This window comes from Osmerus eperlanus, chromosome 27 (assembly GCF_963692335.1).
Source record: "Osmerus eperlanus chromosome 27, fOsmEpe2.1, whole genome shotgun sequence".
Lineage (NCBI taxonomy): Eukaryota > Metazoa > Chordata > Actinopteri > Osmeriformes > Osmeridae > Osmerus > Osmerus eperlanus.
In genome coordinates this window covers 741,334-763,238 of record NC_085044.1, presented here as the reverse complement: position 1 = coordinate 763,238, position 21,905 = coordinate 741,334, and the positions used below count along the sequence as shown (strand labels likewise).

Sequence of the window (21,905 nt, the reverse complement as noted above, 5' to 3'; positions counted from 1 at the left end):
GAGCATGGGGGGCTAACAGGAGCGTGGGGGGCTAACTGGAGCGTGGGGGGCTAACAGGAGCGTGGGGGGCTAACTGGAGCGTGGGGGGCTAACAGGAGCGTGGGGGGCTAACAGGAGCGTGGGGGGCTAACTGGGTAGGAATGGTTCAGCTTGTCCCTGGGGAGCCAGTTTACCATCCAATCAGCTGGCTGCATCTCTCTATCTCTCGTTCGGTGGGGGGAGGGGTGGAAGTAGATATTTTTCTTCCTATTGCTTCCTAATCACAAGAAAGTTCTCCAGAAGCTGCAGTATTTGTCTGCCATTGTTCTTTTTTGCTTTGCAACGAGGGCGCTTAATGTGGCTTCAGATTTCAGGCTTACATTCAGCTTATTTGTGCAGTGATTTCTGTATAACGTAAATAAGATATGTTAATCGAAACATTCTCTGGCCTGTGCAAGGGTTCCAGCTGAGTGGGGTCTTGGCTAGGGATGGGTGGTGTTGGGGTGACAGAGAAGTCTTGTTTTCCACAGGCCCCCAGTTGTCAGCAGGGAGGAGCTGGGAGGAGCTGTCTCTCTGGCTCCTTATCGTGTGCAGCTCAGCTGACAGCTGCCACACCAGAACCAAACCTGCCACAAGGAAACCAGAGGCCAGGCTTTGGAATTGAACCAGGCCCAAACCTGCCACAAGGAAACCAGAGGCCAGGCTTTGGAATGGAACCAGGCCCTTCACAAATGTTCACAGACACTGTACATATACACACACGTGTATGTATATATGTATACATACACATATTATATATAGTCCTGTCATGAGAGGAGGGATCAGACAGGCTGAACAAAGGGGAGAGTGGTCCACTTTTCTCGATTTCAACAGGACAGCAGGTCTTGGTGTCATGGTGTGGTGAAGACCTTTAGACATATGTCTTATTGTCTTATTCTAGTGAGCCAGGCAGTCTGCCTAATGCACCCCTGTCACCCTGACTGCTCATTCTGCACTGTCAGGAAGCCAGGCTTTAGAGTATGATGTTATGATTCTTGTGGATATTATGACAAAATCTGTCCTATGACCGAACTTGTCAGGAACTCCATAGCCCCTTCACACTGTTGCTCTCTCTCTCACACACACACACACACACACACACTCACCCCCCCCCCCAACCCCCCCCATGTGACCATCATCCCCTCTGTTAAATCCATGTGATAACTTTACCCACGAGATGTCTGAAGTAGCTTGCTGGAACCCGGACAAAATAGGTGACCTTGGAGACAAACGCCAGAGAGGCAGCCTGCTGCCCCTCTCCAGCCTGCTGCCCCTCTCCAGCCTGCTGCCCCTCTCCAGCCTGCTGCCCCTCTCCAGCCTGCTGCCCCTCTCCAGCCTGCTGCCCCTCTCCAGCCTGCTGCCCCTCTCCAGCCTGCTGCCCCTCTCCAGCCTGCTGCCCCTCTCCAGCCTGCTGCCCCTCTCCAGCCTGCTGCCCCTCTCCAGCCTGCTGCCCCTCTTCAGCCTGCTGCCCCTCTCCAGCCTGCTGCCCCTCTCCAGCCTGCTGCCCCTCTTCAGCCTGCTGCCCCTCTCCAGCCTGCTGCCCCTCTCCAGGCTGCTGCCCCTCTCCAGCCTGCTGCCCCTCTCCAGGCTGTTGCCCCTCTCCAGCCTGTTGCCCCTCTCCAGGCTGCTGCCCCTCTCCAGCCTGCTGCCCCTCTTCAGGCTGTTGCCCCTCTCCAGGCATGGCAGACAGTTAGCACCTCTCCTCCCAGATAAAGACATGGAGCAGGATCTGTCAGGGGGTAGGTTCACACACAGCACCGGTGTTGTGGAGCAACAGGGTGATGCCATGCCCTGGCAGAGAGCCCCCTCCCACACTAATCCCTACACATTGGCAGACATACAACTCCACTTACACCCCCCCCCCCTCCCTCATCTCTCACTACCACGGTGGAGTACAAGAGAGAGACAAGGCCTTCAGGATACTGGGGGCTGAGATGCTTGTCTGGTTGTGTGTGTGAGTATGTGTGTGTGTGTGTGTATGTGTGGGGGGGTTCTGTTAGTTGTGTTGTCATGTCTAAAATAGGATTGTGTTCCTCCCAGGGCCGTGTGATGCAGCATGGTGGAAGGTGAGGCTTCTCATGAGCTGGACAAGGTCAGACTGGGGAGAGGAGGGGGGGGGGGGGGGGGGGCAGATTAACACTGAGGGGTCCGAGGGGGGGGGAGGGGGGTCCGAGGTGTCACTGAGAGTGTGACAGCGACACTAAGTGTGGCACACACATAACCACACTCTCACTTGTAAACAGCGAGGCGGCTGGTGCAAACTGTGTCTCCTACAAGCATACACACTCGTACGCACACGCTCTACACACACACACGCTCTACACACACACGCTCTACACACACGCTCTACACACACACGCTCTACACACACACGCTCTACACACACACGCTCTACACACACGCTTATACACACATGCTCTACACACACGCTCGTACACACATGCTCTACACACACGCTCTACACACACACGCTCTACACACACGCTCTACAGACACGCTCATACACACACGCTCTACACACACGCTCTACACACATGCTCTACACACACACGCTCTACGCACACGCTCTACGCACACGCTCTACGCACATGGGCCGACACACAGCAGGACGACACGCAAGACAGCACTTCCCCCAACACCCCCCCCCTCTCCACCCCCCCCTCCTGAACACATGCTTCCGCAAAAAGCTGTTGTTATCTCTCCCAACATAGCACCTTTATCACCCCAGACCAGCCTACATCACCAGCCTAGATAGCTGTGTTTACCCAGGTTGGGTTTCCCAGTCAAAAGCTGTTTGCAATAACCAATGTTCCCTCAGACACACACAGCCGATCAGTGTGAACGTGTTACTGAACAGCGGTACTCTGGGCTCGCTAGGGGGGGGGTGATGCCAGCACTGCCCCACTGATAAGAGAGAGGGGGGGCATGTTTGGGATGCCATTGCGTTCTAATGGGGGGGTGGATGTTCTGTTGGTTGTTGCCCAGTAACTGTTGAGGAGAGGGGGGGCTGATGTAAGGCTGGGTGATGTGTAGACGGGGGGCTGATGGGAACATTAGGGTTGAACCCAACTGCCCAAGACAACAGAACGATCGGATAGACAACTTGAGGGGTTGTAGTGGAGAACCGTGGTTGTCCAGCTGCTGTGTGTGTGTGTGTGTGTGTGTGTGTGTGTGTGTGTGGCAAATGTCAGCTGGGTGTCTGAAAAGAGGGTTAATTAAATGGGGGTTGCGTTCAGGGCTAACCTTGACCTCCAGGTTGTCACACACACACACACCCCACAGGTGTCTCTATTCCCTGGGGTTGACACAGTCACGATGCAGAGCTTGAGGGATCCAGTTTGAGTAGAAAAGAACATAAAGCCCCCCCCCCCCCCCTCCCCCCCGGGACGCAATCCGGACGCATGATGTACCCCCTCAACCAGCACGTGACGTACCCCGTGCTTCCGGGAGACTTGGGATGTCTGAACTGATCTAGAACTCCGGAGGCTTTTATGAACACCACCGTTTCAATATTTCAGACGACATCTTAAACAATGGCGACCTCTACTGTTACAAGTGGGTCCTTGTAACTGGGACGTGTGTGGAAAGCCAATATAATCCTACTGAAATAAAAGTTAAGTTTAGTCTAGTCTGGTTATTATATAATTTAGTAAAATCAAATCTGTATATAGCCTACACATGTGATATAATACAATTAGAACAACAAGAGTATCTTAGAATTGTTTTATAATTAGTAACTATCCCATCATCATAAATCACACAACACATCTGACCTTATTCCAAACTAGAGCCAGAGTATCGACAACCTTCACAACTGCCGAACGAGGGTCCTTGAGAAGTCTAGTTTGAAAGAGGGAGGGAGAGACTGAGAGACAACCCTGCCTCTTAGTCCATCTCCTTATATGAAGTGTCTAGCTCAACGCGTGGTCTTCACTAAAGATCGCAGTCTTACTTGATTTGCAGGTCTCGCTCTGTGATGCTGCTGCTGGGTGCTGAGGCGGGTCGGAGCGGGTGTCTGTGTCCCACGCTGGTTCACCGCGAGCAGCAGGGCTGAAGTTGAATACGGTGTGGCGGGAGGGCAACAGACAATAAGGCTGCTATCGTTGGCTCGTTTACCCTCTTCCTGCTCACTGAACACCTGTTTTAACGGTAGCTACTTGTTGGAGTCAGTCTCACTATTGTGAATTTGACATTTGGGTTAAGTGTGTTACTCTGCATTGGGAGCTGAACGTTTCTCCTCTCTAATTAGTCGCTCGCTCTGTCACTTGATTGGGCACGCACGGACGTGGTCGCCTGTGTCGCGAATTAATATATTTTTTTATTCCTACTTTTTTTTTTTTTTTTTTTACTTTTTTACTTTTTTAACATTTAAAAACTTTTTTGTAACACACTACACAAAAAAAATTCTCGTTTTCCAAACGTTTAGATTTTTTGTTCTTAACCTTTCAGAAAGAATTGACCGAAAAAGTTATATTTGGAACATACTAAATGATGAATTCAACAGTACATGCACAGAATACATTTACAATTCTGTGAAATACTAACATACATAAAAATCGTCCAAGAATTATTTTATTTTAGTATTTTTCAAATATGGTATCAAATTGCAGTTAATAGCAGTCTTTACATGTAAAAATATATACATATGAATAAATTCTGTGAAAAGGACTGAAATATTGCTATAAATCAAGAACAGCAGAGCCTGGAGACCCTGAGGATGGCCTAGGCGGAGGATTCAGAGTTGATCGGGCCTGAAGTGGTGATCAGGTCTTTAGGAAGGTTCTCTCTCGCCTCATTCATCCGCCTCCTCGCCCTCTGGAACGCCTCTGCGAGCGAGGGATGGAGAGAGAGAAGGAAAGAGAGAGAGAGGGATGGAGAGAGAGAGTGAGAGGGATGGACACACCTTATTCAAATGAATGGGTCTTTATCAAGCTCTGCAGAAGCCTGATAGCAACCCCTTTCATTTAAACCAGGCGTATTGGAGCAGGGAAACATGTAGCACATACAGGACAGTGGGCCCTGAGGACCAGGAGACCAGACCACTGCACCAGTCTTCCTCACCCAGGACGTTGTACACGGCTCCCTGCTGGCTGAAGCCTCCTAGCTGGTCCAGGACGCTCTGCCTTCTCCTCTTCAGCATGCTGGCGTCCACAAAGGCCCTGAACAACAGACAGCCACTGTGAGGCATCTCCTCACTAGCGGTTCTCAAACCCTTTTGGCTTCAGTACCCTCGTCTGAACCCAAGCACCCCTCATACCCGTATTCATATTGTATGAACAAGTATTTGTACCCCTATTTTCACGATTTACTCGAATGTTTGTTCGACTTTCCACTTTCTCTCCGTCCCCCTGTAGTGCCTGTGAGTGCCTGAGTGAGAGGACTGACTGCCTGCAGACTGACCTGGCGTGTTGCAGGCAGTGCAGGGTGAAGGTGACGCTGCCTGTGGTCTTGGTACGAAACCCAAACCGGCTCAGTCTCTCCCCCTGCAGGCAGAAAGAAGAACACCCTTTACATTTCAACACGTCATCAGCTGGGATCCTAATTATGTTCCTTTGTTACGTGCCTCACACACCCCTTCACATCAGCTGATACAGGGGAAGGAGTGTACATCTTTCACATGTTTTTAGATGACATTTCCATTAGTACAAATGCACAGTTAAAACGATATTCCCGTGGTCAGAATTGAGGAACAGTCTGTATCTACCCCTTCAATTCATAAAACATTCCTGATGCTGATGGATCTCTCTCTGCGGGCGTCCCACCTTGAAGGTGCTGGGCACCCTGACATAGCTTCCATCCTCCAGCTCTGGAGATCCTCCGATGAAGAACCTCCTCAGCTCCGACACCGTCCCCGTCTGCAGGGGCCGCCAGCTGGGACACGACAAGGTGTGCTTCCCTGCGTGGAGCACAGACACGGTCACCTGACCCTGAACACACGGTCACCTGACCCTGAACACACCGGTCACCTGACCCTGAACACACGGTCACCTGACCCTGAACACACGGTCACCTGACCCTGAACACACCGGTCACCTGACCCTGAACACACCGGTCACCTGACCCTGAACACACGGTCACCTGACCCTGAACACACCGGTCACCTGACCCTGAACACACGGTCACCTGACCCTGAACACACGGTCACCTGACCCTGAACACACCGGTCACCTGACCCTGAACACACGGTCACCTGACCCTGAACACACCGGTCACCTGACCCTGAACACACGGTCACCTGACCCTGAACACACGGTCACCTGACCCTGAACACACCGGTCACCTGACCCTGAACACACGGTCACCTGACCCTGAACACACCGGTCACCTGACCCTGAACACACGGTCACCTGACCCTGAACACACGGTCACCTGACCCTGAACACACCGGTCACCTGACCCTGAACACTGCACACACTACTACTTTAACAATAACAAATACTACACAAATATGGTTCATCTAACGGTAATGAACACTTGTGAATGTGAATTCTACCTGGGGTAGCGGGGAACACCAGGTATCCATAGCCCTCAGTTCTGTAGCGCTGCCAGAAGTCTAGAGACAGGACCTTGAAGTACAGCACCGGCCACTGTGGAAGAGATTCTACAAAAACACCACAGACCATAATGTAATAATAATAAGTTACAATCATCAAACATGCTGTCATATCCAGTAGTGTGAACGGTCAGTCACTTTCACACAACACATGCAGTGTCTGTGCTGCTGGTGTGTTGTCTGTGGTGCTGGTGTGGTGTCTGTGGAGCTGGTGTGGTGTCTGTGGAGCTGGTGTGGTGTCTGTGGTGCTGGTGTGGTGTCTGTGGAGCTGGTGTGGTGTCTGTTGAGCTTGTGTGGTGTCTGTGGAGCTGGTGTGGTGTCTGTGGAGCTGGTGTGGTGTCTGTGGAGCTGGTGTGGTGTCTGTGGTGCTGGTGTGGTGTCTGTGGAGCTGGTGTGGTGTCTGTGGAGCTGGTGTGGTGTCTGTGGAGCTGGTGTGGTGTCTGTGGAGCTGGTGTGGTGTCTGTTGAGCTTGTGTGGTGTCTGTGGAGCTGGTGTGGTGTCTGTGGAGCTGGTGTGGTGTCTGTGGTGCTGGTGTGGTGTCTGTGGAGCTGGTGTGGTGTCTGTGTAGCTGGTGTGGTGTCTGTGGTGCTGGTGTGGTGTCTGTGGAGCTGGTGTGGTGTCTGTGGAGCTGGTGTGGTGTCTGTGGTGCTGGTGTGGTGTCTGTGGAGCTGGTGTGGTGTCTGTGGAGCTGGTGTGGTGTCTGTGGAGCTGGTGTGGTGTCTGTGGTGCTGGTGTGGTGTCTGTGGAGCTGGTGTGGTGTGCTAACCCTCGCTCTCATCCTCCTTCCTGTAGAACGCCTCGAAGGTGAAGGGGAAGCTGAAGTACGCCACATCGTCCTGCAGGGACCCAAGGATGGAGGAGGAGATGGTGTTGAGGTGGGGTGAGGAGGTGGGGTGAGGAGGTGGGGTGAGGAGGTGGTGTTGAGGTGGGGTGAGGAGGTGGGGTGAGGAGGTGGTGTTGAGGTGAGGAGGTGGGGTGAGGAGGTGGTGTTGAGGTGGGGTGAGGAGGTGGTGTGAGAAGGTGGTGTTGAGGTGAGGAGGTGGTGTGAGGAGGGGGTGTTGAGGTGAGGGGGTGGTGTGAGGAGGTGGTGTTGAGGTGGTGTTGAGGTGGTGTTGAAGTGAGGAGGTGGTGTTGAGGTGAGGAGATGGTGTGAGGAGGTGGGGTGAGGAGGTGGTGTTGAGGTGAGGAGGTGGTGTTGAGGTGGGGTGAGGAGGTGTTGAGGTGGGGTGAGGAGGTGGGGTGAGGAGGTGGTGTTGAGGTGAGGAGGTGGTGTTGAGGTGGTGTTGAGGTGGGGTGAGGAGGACCTACCTTCCCCACGGTGCGGGTGCGGCATGTCTGGGTCACCCCTGACAGAGACTGCTGAGGCAGACTGGACCAGTCTGAAACCACAGGACACACTCAGCTATCACAACACAACCCATTTATTTTTGGATGTAGCTAAACAACTAAACAGTTGTTACACATCAAGTAGTGCTTGTTTGTGATGTCACATTAAGGGTTTGGGATTTGATCCCGTTCTCATGGAGGGACTTACTGTTGGGAAGCTCTATAAAGTAGTGGATGTAGAGGTCGTTGTATTCGAAGCCTTGGGCTGAGACTGGGGGAATGATGGGATTCATCTTATTATTAATATAATTAGTTGTCTGTATAATTTTATACGAATCTTAACAGAAGATTTGAATGTAAGCTTCTGGTCTCACCTATCTCTCCATTCACTAGCAGGCGCAGGATGCCAGGGGGAGGCTGGAAGGACCGAAACATACAAGACTGTTGGCCAAGACCATTTACATCAACATAACAGAGTAGAATTTGTTTATCTTACTTCCCAGTATAAATACCAAGGTCATTAAGTTGACTTAAGCACTAAAGCATGAAGGAGCACCGCTACTTGTTTGACTGACTTCAGTTGGGAAAACTATGATATGGGACAATTGTGATACTACTAGTACTCTTATTTTGAAAGAACTCTAAATCAATCGGAAAACAACAAGGGAGTACCATTTCAAAGTCTTGGCCCACGAGGCTGTTGAGATAATCTCGGTGTCGCGTGTACAACTATGGAGGGAAAGAAGAAAGATGAGTTTCCAGCCAGACAGATAAATAAATACATGGAGTCCGGAAACCATTAGGTGCCTCAGACTGTCATTCTTTGAAAATTCCCCTTCCACAACATACATCATATTCTGTAACTTTGCTTTCTGTAAAGCTGCCTTTCCCTGCACTCTTCCCTTCGTGGCAAAGGGCATCTGCTTAACCTTCCTTGTAGAAACTGAAAACCTGGTTTCCCTGGACGGGTCACTTAGGAGCCAAGCCCAGCTCTGCCTGACTAACCCAGTCAGATCAGAGGAGGTGCTGTAGGAGGGTGAGAGGAGGTTCTAAAGGAAGGTGAGAGGAGGTTCTGTAGGCGGGTGAGAGGAGGTTCTAAAGGAAGGTGAGAGGAGGTTCTGTAGGAGGGTGAGAGGAGGTTCTGTAGGAGGGTGAGAGGAGGTTCTAAAGGAAGGTGAGAGGAGGTTCTGTAGGAGGGTGAGAGGAGGTTCTGTAGGAGGGTGAGAGGAGGTTCTAAAGGAAGGTGAGAGGAGGTTCTGTAGGAGGGTGAGAGGAGATGCTGAAGGAGGGTGAGAGGAGGTTCTAAAGGAGGGTGAGAGGAGGTTCTAAAGGAGGGTGAGAGGAGGTTCTGTAGGAGGGTGAAAGGAGGTTCTGTAGGAGGGTGAGAGGAGATGCTGAAGGAGGGTGAGAGGAGGTGCTGAAGGAGGGTGAAAGGAGGTTCTGTAGGAGGGTGAGAGGAGATGCTGAAGGAGGGTGAGAGGAGGTTCTAAAGGAGGGTGAGAGGAGGTGCTGAAGGAGGGTGAAAGGAGGTTCTGTAGGAGGGTGAGAGGAGATGCTGAAGGAGGGTGAGAGGAGGTTCTGTAGGCGGGTGAGAGGAGGTTCTAAAGGAAGGTGAGAGGAGGTTCTGTAGGAGGGTGAGAGGAGGTTCTGTAGGAGGGTGAGAGGAGGTTCTAAAGGAAGGTGAGAGGAGGTTCTGTAGGAGGGTGAGAGGAGGTTCTAAAGGAGGGTGGGAGGGGATGCTGAAGGAGGAGGTGCTAAAGGAGGGCCCATGGCTCACGTCTGTATACATGCGCTGCTCCCTCTCCTTCTCCTCTGTGTTGATGTCCGACGACACGTTCTCCAGCGTCAAGCGCCAAACCTCCCTCCTCTCCTCCCCCGCCTCCACCCTGGAGAACACGCACAGCAGGGAGGAACCATGTTCCACAACAAGTCTTCCTTCAGTCATGCTCTAGATGGAACAGTAATTGTAAGGTTTACAATCACACCCACCTGTAGGGTTCTTTGCCTTTGTTGAAGTCTGGTTTGATGGTGACCACTCCATTACTGTCTGCTCTGATGGTGCACAGCAGACATTCCGACTCCTGCGCTAGTCTGGGGAGCACACACACACACACACACTCAGCACCAGTCTGTAGACGGTTACTTTGCGCTGTGTCTAGTAAATACAGACCGTTCCTCGACTCTGACCAACAAAATCCTGTTAGAACTGTTCTGATCCTTGGTCTTCTGCTGTATGTTCTATTTGCATGCCGCTAGGATGTACGCCTCTTCTAAACGAACACACCGTCAGGTAACAGTCTGGTAAAGACAAACAACAGACGTACTTGCCGGGGGGCCCCAGGTCTGCCATGATGTGCATGGTCTGGACTGGAGTGTTGACCACGTGGCTGGTCTTCACAAACTCCTCTGAGGGCTCCCAGGTGATCATCTTAGACTTGGAGATGCTGCTGTCTCTACACACACACACAGTCACACACACACACACACAAACGAGCAACATGGAAGAGTTACTCAAGCAAGGTCAGCTTTATTCCCTCCACCACCACCAGTTCGCAGGCCCTCCAACTGAACCACCAAAGGAAACATTGAGAAACGTTTTCCTCCAGTGAATCTGGAGAACGTAGTTGTGATTGTGCGGGTGCTGGGGTGTGTAGTTGTGATTGTGCGGGTGCTGGGGTGTGTAGTTGTGATGTGCGGGTGCTGGGGTGTGTAGTTGTGATGTGCGGGTGCTGGGGTGTGTAGTTGTGATGTGCGGGTGCTGGGGTGTGTTTGGGACGTACACCGGCCGTCTGTCCTGCCGCCTGTGCCTCACGTTAGCCATCCTCTCTGCCAGGAAGGTGGGTCTGGAGCCATCTGTCTTCACCACGCTCTGAGAGTGCTACAGCCAGGAGCCGAAGAACAGCTTTACTGTGATGCACATCCTCACAACAGTAAAACAATGCAATCGCTACAGTTCACTGGTTGAGAATCAGCCTAGCGCATCATGTGATAATGTATGACAATAAATAAGGTATTCATTTTTAGCAGATGCTTTTATCCAAAGAGGCAGGGTGGGACCTGAACCTGTGATCTCAATCTGCAGCCAAGCGCTCTACCACCGAGTGCCTCTGAACCATGTGACTTATGGAGCTGATAGCTGAGTGGCTAAAACGAGAGGCAGAGAGGGTGTGTGAACCCTACCCCTTCCCAAATGGTGTATCGGTCGAAATCGGTGTAAGTGAAGATCCTGAGATTGCGTTTTGCTCTCCCCTCCATGGCCAAGATCTCAGTCCGGTACTGCCTCTCCAGAGGGGTCTGACACACTGACTCACTGTGAAACAAGTCCACCTCATACTGCACACACACACACACACACACAGACATGCACACAAACATGAACCACTGTTCACTAATCTACCTTAAAAGTAGATGATTCAATGGCATGATATCTGAACTGAACTACCTGACTGAAAAGTTTCTCTTGCCAACTAACGACCAGCTCCTCTTCATCATCGCCAACTGAAATGAATCATCGACATCAATCGACATAATAGCGTATCCGAGACAGTTATCATACAAGTGTACAAAGCGTACTACTTACTCAACAGTACAACGATACAACAAAAAAACGCTTTATGTGGCAGCAAGCTAAAACACGAGTAAATACCTGATCGAGCTTGCGTGAAAGTGTCTAGTTCGATGACACCGCTCTCCTGTTGATGCAACACTTGCTGATGAAGGTGCTGAGACAGCGCTGCTGTGGAAGTCACTTTCTCGATACGGACCCTGAAACGCAAAGCCTCATTACACTAACACAACACGGCTAGCTAGCTAGAGGGGCTGAATGAGCAGTATCCTTCGATCATGCATAACTAAAAGTATGCCGTATAAGATCTGTCACCCCAAAGAGAGTCACAGGCTTTCACTTAACACACGTCTTAAAGTACATTTTAACAGCCATAAACTACTAGTACTGCAGCAGGGAAATCAAGAGACAAAATACATTTCTGCTTAGGCATGTTTTACGTGACTTGCTAAGTAGTAATCACGGTAAAGTTGTATTAAACTGGTTAGCTAACGTTAGCCAGTTACTAGTAGTTAGCTACCGTTATTACTAACTTTATTTTGAGGTTTTTGATGGCATCCCGTGAGCGGTAAACAGCTTCTCCGGTGTCGGTGCTCCAACCATCTGCCATGGGTTACTAGCTAGTTCTGTTTCTTGCGTGTTGGTTTTAAGTGCAGACTTGGCAACCAAGCGAGCCCTTACCTAGCAAGTCAGAACACTTAACAAGCTACTTAGCTAGTTGATCTGGTTGCGAGTTAGCCAGTTTGCTAGCTAGGTTAATCATGCAACGTTTATACTCATTGACCACGCCAGAGCGCGTGCTTCGATACTAACTAATCTGGATAACTAGCTAGAGCTCGCTCCCTGGCGTACTGTAGTCATCCTCTAGCAGGCTGTATGTCTGAATCCCAGGTTATGAGTTATAATGTGATGATCTGACTAGACAGTATGACGTTAGAACAGCGGTCACTCGTTGCATGGTAACGGTAGACGAAGGAGAGTATTTTGGTCGCTTTCACAAGAACTAAAGGTGCATTACTGCCACCTGGTGGTCGGGATGAATTTACGTTATATCACATATATTCTATATTTGACATGTCATATAGTCATGTAATATAAAATCGAGTGGGACATTAGCAGATTAAAGAAGTGAATTGTGGGTTGTGTTGTTCGAGTTGGCCAACAATGGTATATGCAAAACGTAAGCAATCCTTGCCGTGAGTTTTTAAATAATCATAGTAAGTATAGTAATCGTAAATATTGTATAGTAAAGTATAGTTATTTGCTCAATTCAGGTTGAGCTTATTTAGGGTATAATTTTTTTCAGCACATGCTGGGTGTATATTTTAGGGTTAGGGAATTGGGCTATTAATCAGAAGGTTGCCGGTTCGATTCCTGGCCGTGCAAAATGACTGTCTCCTTGGGCAAGGCACTTCACCCAACTTGCCGCGGGGGAATGAGCGTCTGCTAAATGACTAAATGTAATGTATAGTATCCAGCATATCCATGTTTTGCAAAGAAGTTGCATGCAGAAGAGCTGTAGTCATCTCTCACACAATAACCACACAGCAGCCACTAAACATATATTTATTGTTGTTTAAACACAAATAATATCACCAAGGTAGTTTAAAAAAAAAGTGTAAAAAAAGTCAAGTAAAGTAAATACTTCTTATTGTAAATAAAAACTGAAAACCTGAGGTTGTAGTGGACGACACTGAAAGTCAAGAAAACCCTCTTTGACCTCCAAGTTTTTCACTCTAAAAGAGGCTTTTTGGAACACTGCATACCATAATATCCCTTACTACTAAAGAACTAGTTTTCCTACTAAAGACTAACTAGTTTAGTCAAGTTTAGCTAAAAGTACTTTCTCTTCCTCCTGCACCTTTTTAGTGTCACATTGACGGTTGGGTCCGTGGGTGATTTAGCCATAATGACTACGTGAAGCTGTCTCCTTCAACTCATGGTACCCCAGGAGGTTTGGCTCTGTAAGGAGACAGAGAGGGGTATTAGATGCGGGAAGTACCACAATCTTCTGAGGTGGCTGTTGCTCTAAAAAGCCTCTTTTAAAATAACAACCTCATTGTGTATCGCCAAACATGTCAGAATGTTCTACATGAAACCAAACCAAGTCCAAACCAAATATAGATGACTGGACAAACCCTAGAGCGTTCTGTTACAGTTACTGAGAGATGTTTGGATCCCCCCAGAGTTCTCTCGTAGCCTGGATTCTTTGCAGCTTGGAAGTTTGTTCTGTATCAAAACTGTTTCCACTCGTTCACTGTCTAATGAATCTGGATATTCAACAAGTATGGGAAGCCTTTAAAAGGATAATTGATTACACCGTGGAACACTTGACAAGAGTACGTCCGTGATCATCTGCCGTCACAAACAAAGCCTCACTTGATTATTTTTTGAACATCCCAAATGATATAGACAAAAATGCAGATGAGCAGAATGCGTTTGAGAGAATAGATGAGTGTTACGGTACCGAGGGTCATATTCTCCTCCACGACCGGCATCCCCTCGCTGCAGTTCACAGCGTTTCCCCTGGCGGCACCCAGGATGGTCATGATGTCCACCAGGTTCAGCTTCCCCTCCTCCCTGGCCTCCTCCACTTCCTCCTTCAGCTCCCGTGCCGCCTCCTCCCTCTCCTCCGCGTCTTCCAGGCTCACGATTCCATTTCCCGGTCTCGCCTCGCAGTTCCCCCTCCCCACCTGCGGCGGCGTCAGCGAGCACAAGGCCCTCAGCCTGCCGTAGGAGCGCAGGTGCGCCACGTTGGCTCTCAGGAAGAGAAGAAGCACGTTGAGGTCGTTGAGAGGGCAGCCCAGCTTCTGCCCGCTGATCAGGCCCAGAGCAGGAAGTACCTCGTACACGGACAGGAAGGTCGTGTCCCAAACAAACAGACGGACCAGGCTGAACAGGACGATAGGCGCCAGCAGGACGTAGATGGCGCCGTTAGCGACGCTTATGACCTGGAAGACTAGCTGGCCGGTCATTTTACACTGGACCAGCTCTGGGACCCAGCTCTGGTCCCGGAGCAGGCCGGTACGCACGAAACAGCTGAACTCATCCTGGAGGAAGGCAGACAGGTGGAAGTATACCAGGTACAGACAGGAAGCGGAGAGGAAGATGAGCAACAGGAAGCCACGCAGGAACAGCATGCTGACCAGGAAGTAGGAGCCATGCTTGCACTGCATGTATCTCTCCAGCAGGGGGTACTCAAAGTACCGCTTCCTCTTTGCCCTGGTGGAGACGAGGGGAAGGTTCAGAGCAACACTGAAGTTGATGGAACACTGTGATATAACCCTCACTCTAGCTCTATGAAATACACACTTTAAAGTATATTTTATATAAACTTTGTTTACATATATATATTTTTGGGGCTTTCAAATGTTCGATGAAGCAGACTTAAACCACGTTCCCAACTTCCAACAAGTATTTTTCCAACAGACACACATTTCAGATCAGGATAGACTATTGTAATGCTGTGCAGACACCGTCCCTGTCTTCTCAAAAGGTTAATGAGTGGAGGCTGTCTGACCTGTCCAGCTCCGCCTGGAAGGTCAGGGGATTCTCTGTGTTCTGTCTCATGTCCAGGATGTTCTGCGCCAGGCGCACAGAGCGGTTGTAGGACTTGTCGAGCTCGTCAATGATGAAGAGCAGGTCTGAGCCCAGGCTGGGGATGGCCAGGTACCGCCAGATCAGAGCAGGCAGGTACATCAGCATGGCCATGGCCAGGAGAGAGTAGGGGAACATCTGGGTAGAGAGGGAGGGAGGGAGGGAGGGAGGGAGGGAGGGAGAGAGAGAGAGAGAGAGAGAGAGAGAGAGAGAGAGAGAGGGAGGGAGGGAGGGAGGGAGGGAGGGAGGGAGGGATGGATGGAGGGAGGGAGGGAGAGGGAGGGAGGGAGAGGGAGGAGAGAGAGAGAAAGGGAGGAAGAGAGACAGAGAGGGAAATAGACAGAGAGAGGCAGAGAGAGAGATTAGATAAGGTAAATATTCCAGAGACACTAATTGTATTACAGATCATTATAGCAGCTAAGTCAGATACATATATAACACATTAAATATTTATAGTCTGCATTTAAAAAAGTGACATCAGAATGACTTCAGCACCATACTGTTCTTTGTTTGAACGTTATAATTAGATTGATTAGTAAACATTTCTAAACTTTGTCTTGTGAACGTATAAAAGTAATCACAAGGTTTGAAATGTGTCAGTTACTTTGTGGACCCATAAGGATCGTTCCTCGAAGTTTCCGTTGACGTCAGACTCGTGGTGCATGAGGGAGTCCCAGCAGTAGGTGTCCACGTACACTGCCTGCTTCACCGTGAAGTTGTTGGGTGGAAAACAGGTAATTTGTGGTCCTGGAAAAAAGCACAACCACCACACAGCACACAGGACCAGTTTAGTTGTCCTACAGACGTTGTCCTAAGTTCCATGTCCCTGACAAGAGTCTTCAGACCCGAAACTATCCCCAAAAGCAGATGTTTCTATTTGGGTATTTGGGAAAACCGGAGCTTTTAAACAGAGCGTTACTACACCCTTCTAATGTGAGGCTGCATGTATTAACATGGGTGCTTTGCAGGGCTGTTTCCCCACCACTATCCACATGGTACAACCACATGAGCAGTGGTCGCCTCCACGCCCAGCCCCTCTGTGGCCTGTGATGCTGGGTGGAGACTCCAGTGTGCACCCCTCCACTGCTGAACCACCCACAGTTACGGCTCAGACACACTATTTATAAAACAACCTCTACCCTCTGCCAGAGACTTCTAGAAGTAGCTATGTACAACTACCAATTTACTGTAAGAACATAGATGCTGTTATTACAGGCAACTGTACAGGATTCAATTACATATTGAACGAGTTTGTGTGGTTGTGTGTGGTTGTGTGTGGTTGTGCGTGTGTGTGTGTGTATAAACGAGAGAGAAAGAAAGAGAAAGGATCTTCGATGTTAGGGTAACTGCTCCCGCTGTGTGGGCTGCAGCTGAAACCACCAGAGTGATCCTGATGTTGGGAATCACACCCACATCTCCTTCAGACATAGTTCCAAAACACAAGTGTTTGCTTGCTTCTCAGTTATTAGCAGGCAAAGCATTCAAGCCAGGTGCACAGAGACAGGAGCAGAATAATCCTGTCCTTAGGGAAAGCAGCCCTATGTAGGCCAAGATGCATCAGCAAGCCCTCCCCAGTATCACCGCCTCGACTAGACGCCCTCCAGTTAATTAACATATCCTCTCATTTGACACAAATAGAGAGAGGGCTGAGAGTTGAGCGATGCTGTCTGTAATTACAGAACGGAGACGCTGGCGAACGCCGCTCTCAATCATCCCCCTGCCAATTAACATCTGGAGCGGCTGATTGCAGGCCGGCGAGGAGGGGAGGGAATCGTTAGTCTAAAGTCAAAGACAGACTTGGCGCAGGCCTCTTCCACTACTGTGCAACACGCAGCCGTGTCCTCAACGACGCCGCTAATGTAGACTACACTTTAGCACACTGGCTGGAGTTAGGCTACTGTAGTGTGAGCCATTCTATGAACTGTACCTACTATTTATTTGGCATTTGTTTAGGCCCCTAGGTATTCAATTATGATAACTGTAGCTTACAGTAGATATAGGAAGATAAAGAACAGTTCCTGCTCGACTCGATGTCGTCAAGTAGGTACAAAAACACTGGTCAAACAAACCCTGATCAAAGAAACATGAGGGGTCAACAAACAACGACTAACCGACGGAGATCTCGCGGGCGAAAGCCATGGACACGAGCAGCAGCGGCAGGCCCACGGAGACGAACTTGATGACCTTGTCCAGCGGCAGCTCGAGCTCCAGGTGGATCAGACGGTTGGCGCCCGAGACAGAGCTCTCCTGGAGCAGCGCGTCGGACAACATGGCCGTGGCGGCCGCGTTGGCGATTGACATTTTGACACCTAGAGAGAAGATATGCCCACATGGATGAGGTCCGTTTACTGTGATGCTAGAGAGATGCTAGGAAACACCGCAAAACATCCTTACCTTCAGTGCGTCAGCTAGCTCCCGAGACCGAAGACAGAATAGAAATCCAGTGATTGAATGACGTGAGACACCGAGGCACCGTCCGAAGCCTCTGCTGGCGCGGTCTTTAAGTACTCTGGGCCGGCTCTGAGAGGCTGCACCGGGGCGGGACCGGCCGGTCGGGACATAATTATAAAGGTCCTGTGGGCGAGTGGAAGCACAGATTTTAGTGGTTCTGAATTGACTGAAAAGGTCTGGTGAAGGGTGTGTGTTCGCACTAGCATTAACTGTGTGTGTGTGTGCTTTATGGGGCTCATTGCTTGTGTGTGTTTGTAGTATTTGTATGTATGTGTGTGTGTGTCTGTATGTGTGTGTTTAGACCTTTGTGTGTACGTGTGTGTGTGTGTGTGTCCTTGCCCCCCCTCCTCTCTGAGGTCCCAGCGCTCCAGGCAGGCAGGCCAGCACCATGGCAGCGCCACACTTCAAACAGCCTCAGAAACACTGGCTTCTCCTGCTCTGTCATTTCCCCACCTATTTATACTCACTGTGACTCCAGACTGCTGCTGCGCACTGAGCACTGGACTAGACGAGCAACTCATAGGGTTTGTTTATAGTGATATGTTTTCTCATCATATATACTGCACTCAAAGACAGGAGTTGAATGTTATCTGTATTCTAAAATGTTTTACCTAACAAGAAGTTGCTTGAAGATGTATGGATGTTTCATTTCAGTAGAGTAGCAGGATCACAGGGCTGATTTACAGCTGATGGGATGGAAACCACAGCCATGGGTAATGGGAGGTTAGACAACATCAAGGCCACTATCTCAGAACACCATCTGTAATCTGAAGTGTTTATACAGGCCTGAGTGACACGACAACACACACACACACACACACACACACACACACGTGATGTCATATATTGTTGTTATTTAGTGCCAATGGGGCGTACAAAGGGAGATTTTAACCTGCAACCTTTTTGATCTACAATCAAATTCTCTAACCACTGAGCTATCCCTGGCACATCAGCCCTACTAAGTATCCATAACACCAATCTACTAAAGAAATCTAAGAAATCACAGAAAAAAGCAGTAGTTTTATCTCTTTTAATTATTACAATTGATCTATTGAAACACAATAGTTTATGACAACAATGTGTACAAACAAAATAAAAATATTCCCTATTATCACTTTGCTCTGAAAGAACCATTAAAAAAAGCAACGGACAAAAGGAACAGAAGAGTAATGAGAAACTTCACAAACAACTAGCCCAAGAAACATTCAATAACATGTTCATCTTTCCTCTCAAGACATTACATTAGAAACAGATGCTGATCCATTTTTGTCAACTGGAACACAAAACCGAGGGCGGAAATAGTTTTCACAGTTTCTTGAAAATCTTTCACTTAAAATAGAGAGAAATAGTCCCAGAAAGTGCTCTTCTCATGCCTGACGTTGTCTTTGCAAAAGTTCACCGGTAAAAGACGTGTACGTCATTTGAGAAGCGAGTTCTCCCTGCGTTCGTACGATCCCTCGACTTGATACGGCGTTGATGTGAGCACGCTGGGAGGTGTCCGAGTTGCTTATCTTGTTTCATAGTACGATAGTTGATCACATTGGCTTAAGGGCAGAATGCACAGCCACAGGTTAGACAGTTAGATTCGCTTCATACACACCCACCCAAGCCAGGCGCTCTGGAAAGCAACGTTACATCTTTATTCAGAAAGAAGCTACCAACATCCTGGAAAGCTTGGGAAGAAAGGAATAAATAAGATTTCCTCACCATAACACAAACTTCAAACAGAAAAACATCATTCATGTGCATATATTGTGCTGTCACTGGTTTCTCTGTGTTTATTTCTCTTTCTCTTTTTTTTGCTGTTGAAAAACTGTCCCCCCCTCCCGCCCCCCCGGAAATCATGCACAAAAAAACATCCATTAGGCCATGTTGTGACCGCTCTGCGTTCATGGAAATATACCGTCTGTCGTGTTTAGAGTTCTCCAAATAAATGTTTGTGCTTTTATGGAGTTCACCTGAGAACCACCCCGTGTTGTGACGGGACCACGGCCTAGATGACACCAGCAGAGGAAGACCCACATGAGGGCCACAGGCGCGACAACGAGACAGAACATGTTTGCAACAAAAAATAAAAGTTTCTTCTTATTTATTTTTTTACGTGTAGATACCTTCATTGTCATAGTCATGAATTGTCCATTTTTGCAACAACAACAAAAAGAATGCACAACCTTTTAGTCCACAACGGCTCTGTCACGTTGGGGCTCTTCCTAATGGCTCTGTCTGGGAGTCTTTGAGAGTCTTGAGATTATAAAGATGTATAAAACGAAACAATGCCCCTTATAGTGTTAGTGGCCAGTTCTAGCTGAATCTGAATGGGCGTGGGCGTGTGCCAGGGTCATAGGAGACTAGCCTCTCCATCTATTCTTCTTTAGCTACTCAAGTCATCTCCTCCTGCTCTTACTCGAGTCCCTCTCTCTGCTCCATAGACAGATCTCTCCTCCCACCTCCAGCGGACAGCTGTCTCCCCCCCTGACTGTCATCCTCTTCTTCCTCCTCCTCTTCCTCCTCCTCCTCCTCCTCCATCCCTTCCTCCTCCTCCTCTTCCTCTTCCTCCTCTTCCTCCTCCTCCTCCTCCGTGCCGTCCATGGAGTCCTCGGTGCCGGCCAGCATGGCCTGCTGCATGGCCAGGGTTGCTGAGTCGGAGGACAGGGGCTGGAGGCCGTCCATGTTCAGAGAGTCTGCTCCGCAACAGGAGACAGGAAGTTTAGCCGGGACAAATATACACACACACACAGACAGAAGCGCATGTAAACACACACGCACACACAACGATCCACGTTTTTACTTTCCCGCAGTTTTCAACCATAAGACAAACAGAGCACACCACAGAAGGACACAGGGACACAAACACAGATGTTTCCAACAGCTGAACAGACAGTCGGACAGGGAGAGAGGAGAGCGAGGAGCTCGTACTGTCGGAGTGGCCTCCAGTCAGGGCCCCGTGGCTCTGAAGCACGCCCGCCACGATGGAGTCAGGCCAGAAGCGCTGCGTGGGCCGATGCTGAGACTTCATCTTCTTGGCCTTGGGCGCCGGGTCTGGGTTACTGGCATCCAGCATGGGCTGGAGAATACGCCTGCGGGCGTTGATGAACCTGGGGGGAGGGGGGGAATCAAGTGAGGGGGGAATCAAGTGAGGGGGGGGGAATCAAGTGAGGGGGGAATCAAGTGAGGGGGAATCAAGTGAGGGGGGGGGAATCAAGTGAGGGGGGGGAATCAAGTGAGGGGGGGGGAATCAAGTGAGGGGGGGGAATCAAGTGGGGGGGAATCAAGTGAGGGGGGGGGAATCAAGTGAGGGGGGGGAATCAAGAGGGGGGAATCAAGTGAGGGGGGGGGAATCAAGTGAGGGGGGGGGAATCAAGTGAGGGGGGGAATCAAGTGGGGGGGAATCAAGTGAGGGGGGGGGAATCAAGTGAGGGGGGGGAATCAAGTGGGGGGGAATCAAGTGAGGGGGGGGGAATCAAGTGAGGGGGGGGAATCAAGTGGGGGGGAATCAAGTGAGGGGGGGGGAATCAAGTGGGGGGGAATCAAGTGAGGGGGGGGGGAATCAAGTGAGGGGGGGGAATCAAGTGAGGGGGGGGGGAATCAAGTGGGGGGGGAATCAAGTGAGGGGGGGGGAATCAAGTGAGGGGGGGGAATCAAGTGAGGGGGGGGAATCAAGTGAGGGGGGGGAGAGAAGAGGAAGTGAGGGGGGGAGAGGGATATAGTGAAAGAGGGGAGAAGAGGGAGGGACGGAGGAAGAGATGAAGAGACAGGAGGAGATAAAGTGAGAGAGGAGAGAGAGAAAGGGAGGGAGAGAGAGAGAGCGAGAGAGCGAGAGGGAGGGAGAGAGAGAATTTGAGAGTAAAAATATAATGAAGAAAAATATAGTGAAGAAAAAGTACAGAAAATCTGAAAGTATTTCTTCCTTGCGCTAGCCTTCTTAATCCAGCAGAGGACGACACAGGGCTGTAAACGTGAGACACCTTCTCTAGTCTGTGACACACATGGCTTCGGCAACATTCCACATGGTCTTACCAGTTGTTCACCTGTAGCAAGGTGAGATTAGTCTGTCCTGCAATCTGTCTTTTCTCATCCTCTGTGGGATACGGATGCTGTTGGACAAAAAAATATAGAATTCAAGTAGACATATTTCCTGTTCCCCTCCCAGTTATGTCCCGACTTTGAGGTCCTGTGAGCATCATCACATTAACATGACTGTCCTTGAACTTTGACCTTGCAGATTTTACTTTCACCTCTGACTCAACCTCTTGACATTTCCATCATTTGACCTTTCACCTTCCTAACCTTTCAGGTGGTGAGCTACCAGACGGCCTGACTGACTTTGTACCAGACTAGCCTTCCTCTCTCTCTCTCTCTCTCTCTCTCTCTCTCTCTCTCTCTCTCTCTCTCTCT

At 49.7% G+C, this 21,905-nt stretch overlaps 3 protein-coding genes across 4 annotated transcripts in view; all 3 read right to left on the bottom strand.

Annotated features, from left to right (window-relative positions):
• Positions 1 to 4,500: 4,500 nt before the first annotated feature.
• mks1 (MKS transition zone complex subunit 1) lies at positions 4,501 to 12,436 on the bottom strand. The gene is made up of 18 exons (XM_062453256.1): positions 11,996 to 12,436; positions 11,544 to 11,662; positions 11,340 to 11,395; positions 11,078 to 11,230; positions 10,678 to 10,775; positions 10,222 to 10,350; positions 9,887 to 9,988; positions 9,675 to 9,783; positions 8,570 to 8,626; positions 8,272 to 8,314; positions 8,106 to 8,168; positions 7,880 to 7,950; positions 7,338 to 7,407; positions 6,512 to 6,619; positions 5,781 to 5,914; positions 5,419 to 5,501; positions 5,080 to 5,177; positions 4,501 to 4,844 (listed from the first exon to the last, which is right to left on the bottom strand). Exons 1-18 carry the CDS (start codon positions 12,070 to 12,072, stop codon positions 4,741 to 4,743), a joined length of 1,674 nt encoding a protein of 557 aa, XP_062309240.1. The 5' UTR covers positions 12,073 to 12,436; the 3' UTR covers positions 4,501 to 4,740.
• Positions 12,437 to 13,014: 578 nt separating this feature from the next.
• panx3 (pannexin 3) lies at positions 13,015 to 17,537 on the bottom strand. Of its 2 annotated transcripts, XM_062453689.1 has the most exons (6): positions 17,454 to 17,515; positions 17,171 to 17,368; positions 15,664 to 15,806; positions 14,983 to 15,197; positions 13,930 to 14,684; positions 13,015 to 13,424 (listed from the first exon to the last, which is right to left on the bottom strand). In XM_062453689.1, the coding sequence occupies exons 2-6, from the start codon at positions 17,358 to 17,360 to the stop codon at positions 13,363 to 13,365; spliced, it is 1,365 nt and encodes a 454-aa protein (XP_062309673.1). In that variant the 5' UTR covers positions 17,361 to 17,368; positions 17,454 to 17,515; the 3' UTR covers positions 13,015 to 13,362. The 2 variants fall into 2 exon arrangements, with proteins under 2 accessions (XP_062309673.1, XP_062309672.1); XM_062453688.1 differs by lacking the exon at positions 13,015 to 13,424 and having other exon boundaries at positions 13,439 to 14,684; positions 17,454 to 17,537.
• A 1,795-nt stretch (positions 17,538 to 19,332) lies between these two features.
• The window catches only part of pknox2 (pbx/knotted 1 homeobox 2), a 49,060-nt gene continuing 46,487 nt past the window's right edge, over positions 19,333 to 21,905 (bottom strand). Inside the window, exons 6-8 of the mRNA XM_062452994.1 lie at positions 21,528 to 21,616; positions 20,427 to 20,605; positions 19,333 to 20,191 (exon numbers count right to left, since the gene is read on the bottom strand). Of these exons, the coding sequence (XP_062308978.1) occupies positions 19,911 to 20,191; positions 20,427 to 20,605; positions 21,528 to 21,616 (549 nt within the window). The 3' untranslated portion in view covers positions 19,333 to 19,910. The remainder of the gene's footprint in view (positions 20,192 to 20,426; positions 20,606 to 21,527; positions 21,617 to 21,905) is intronic.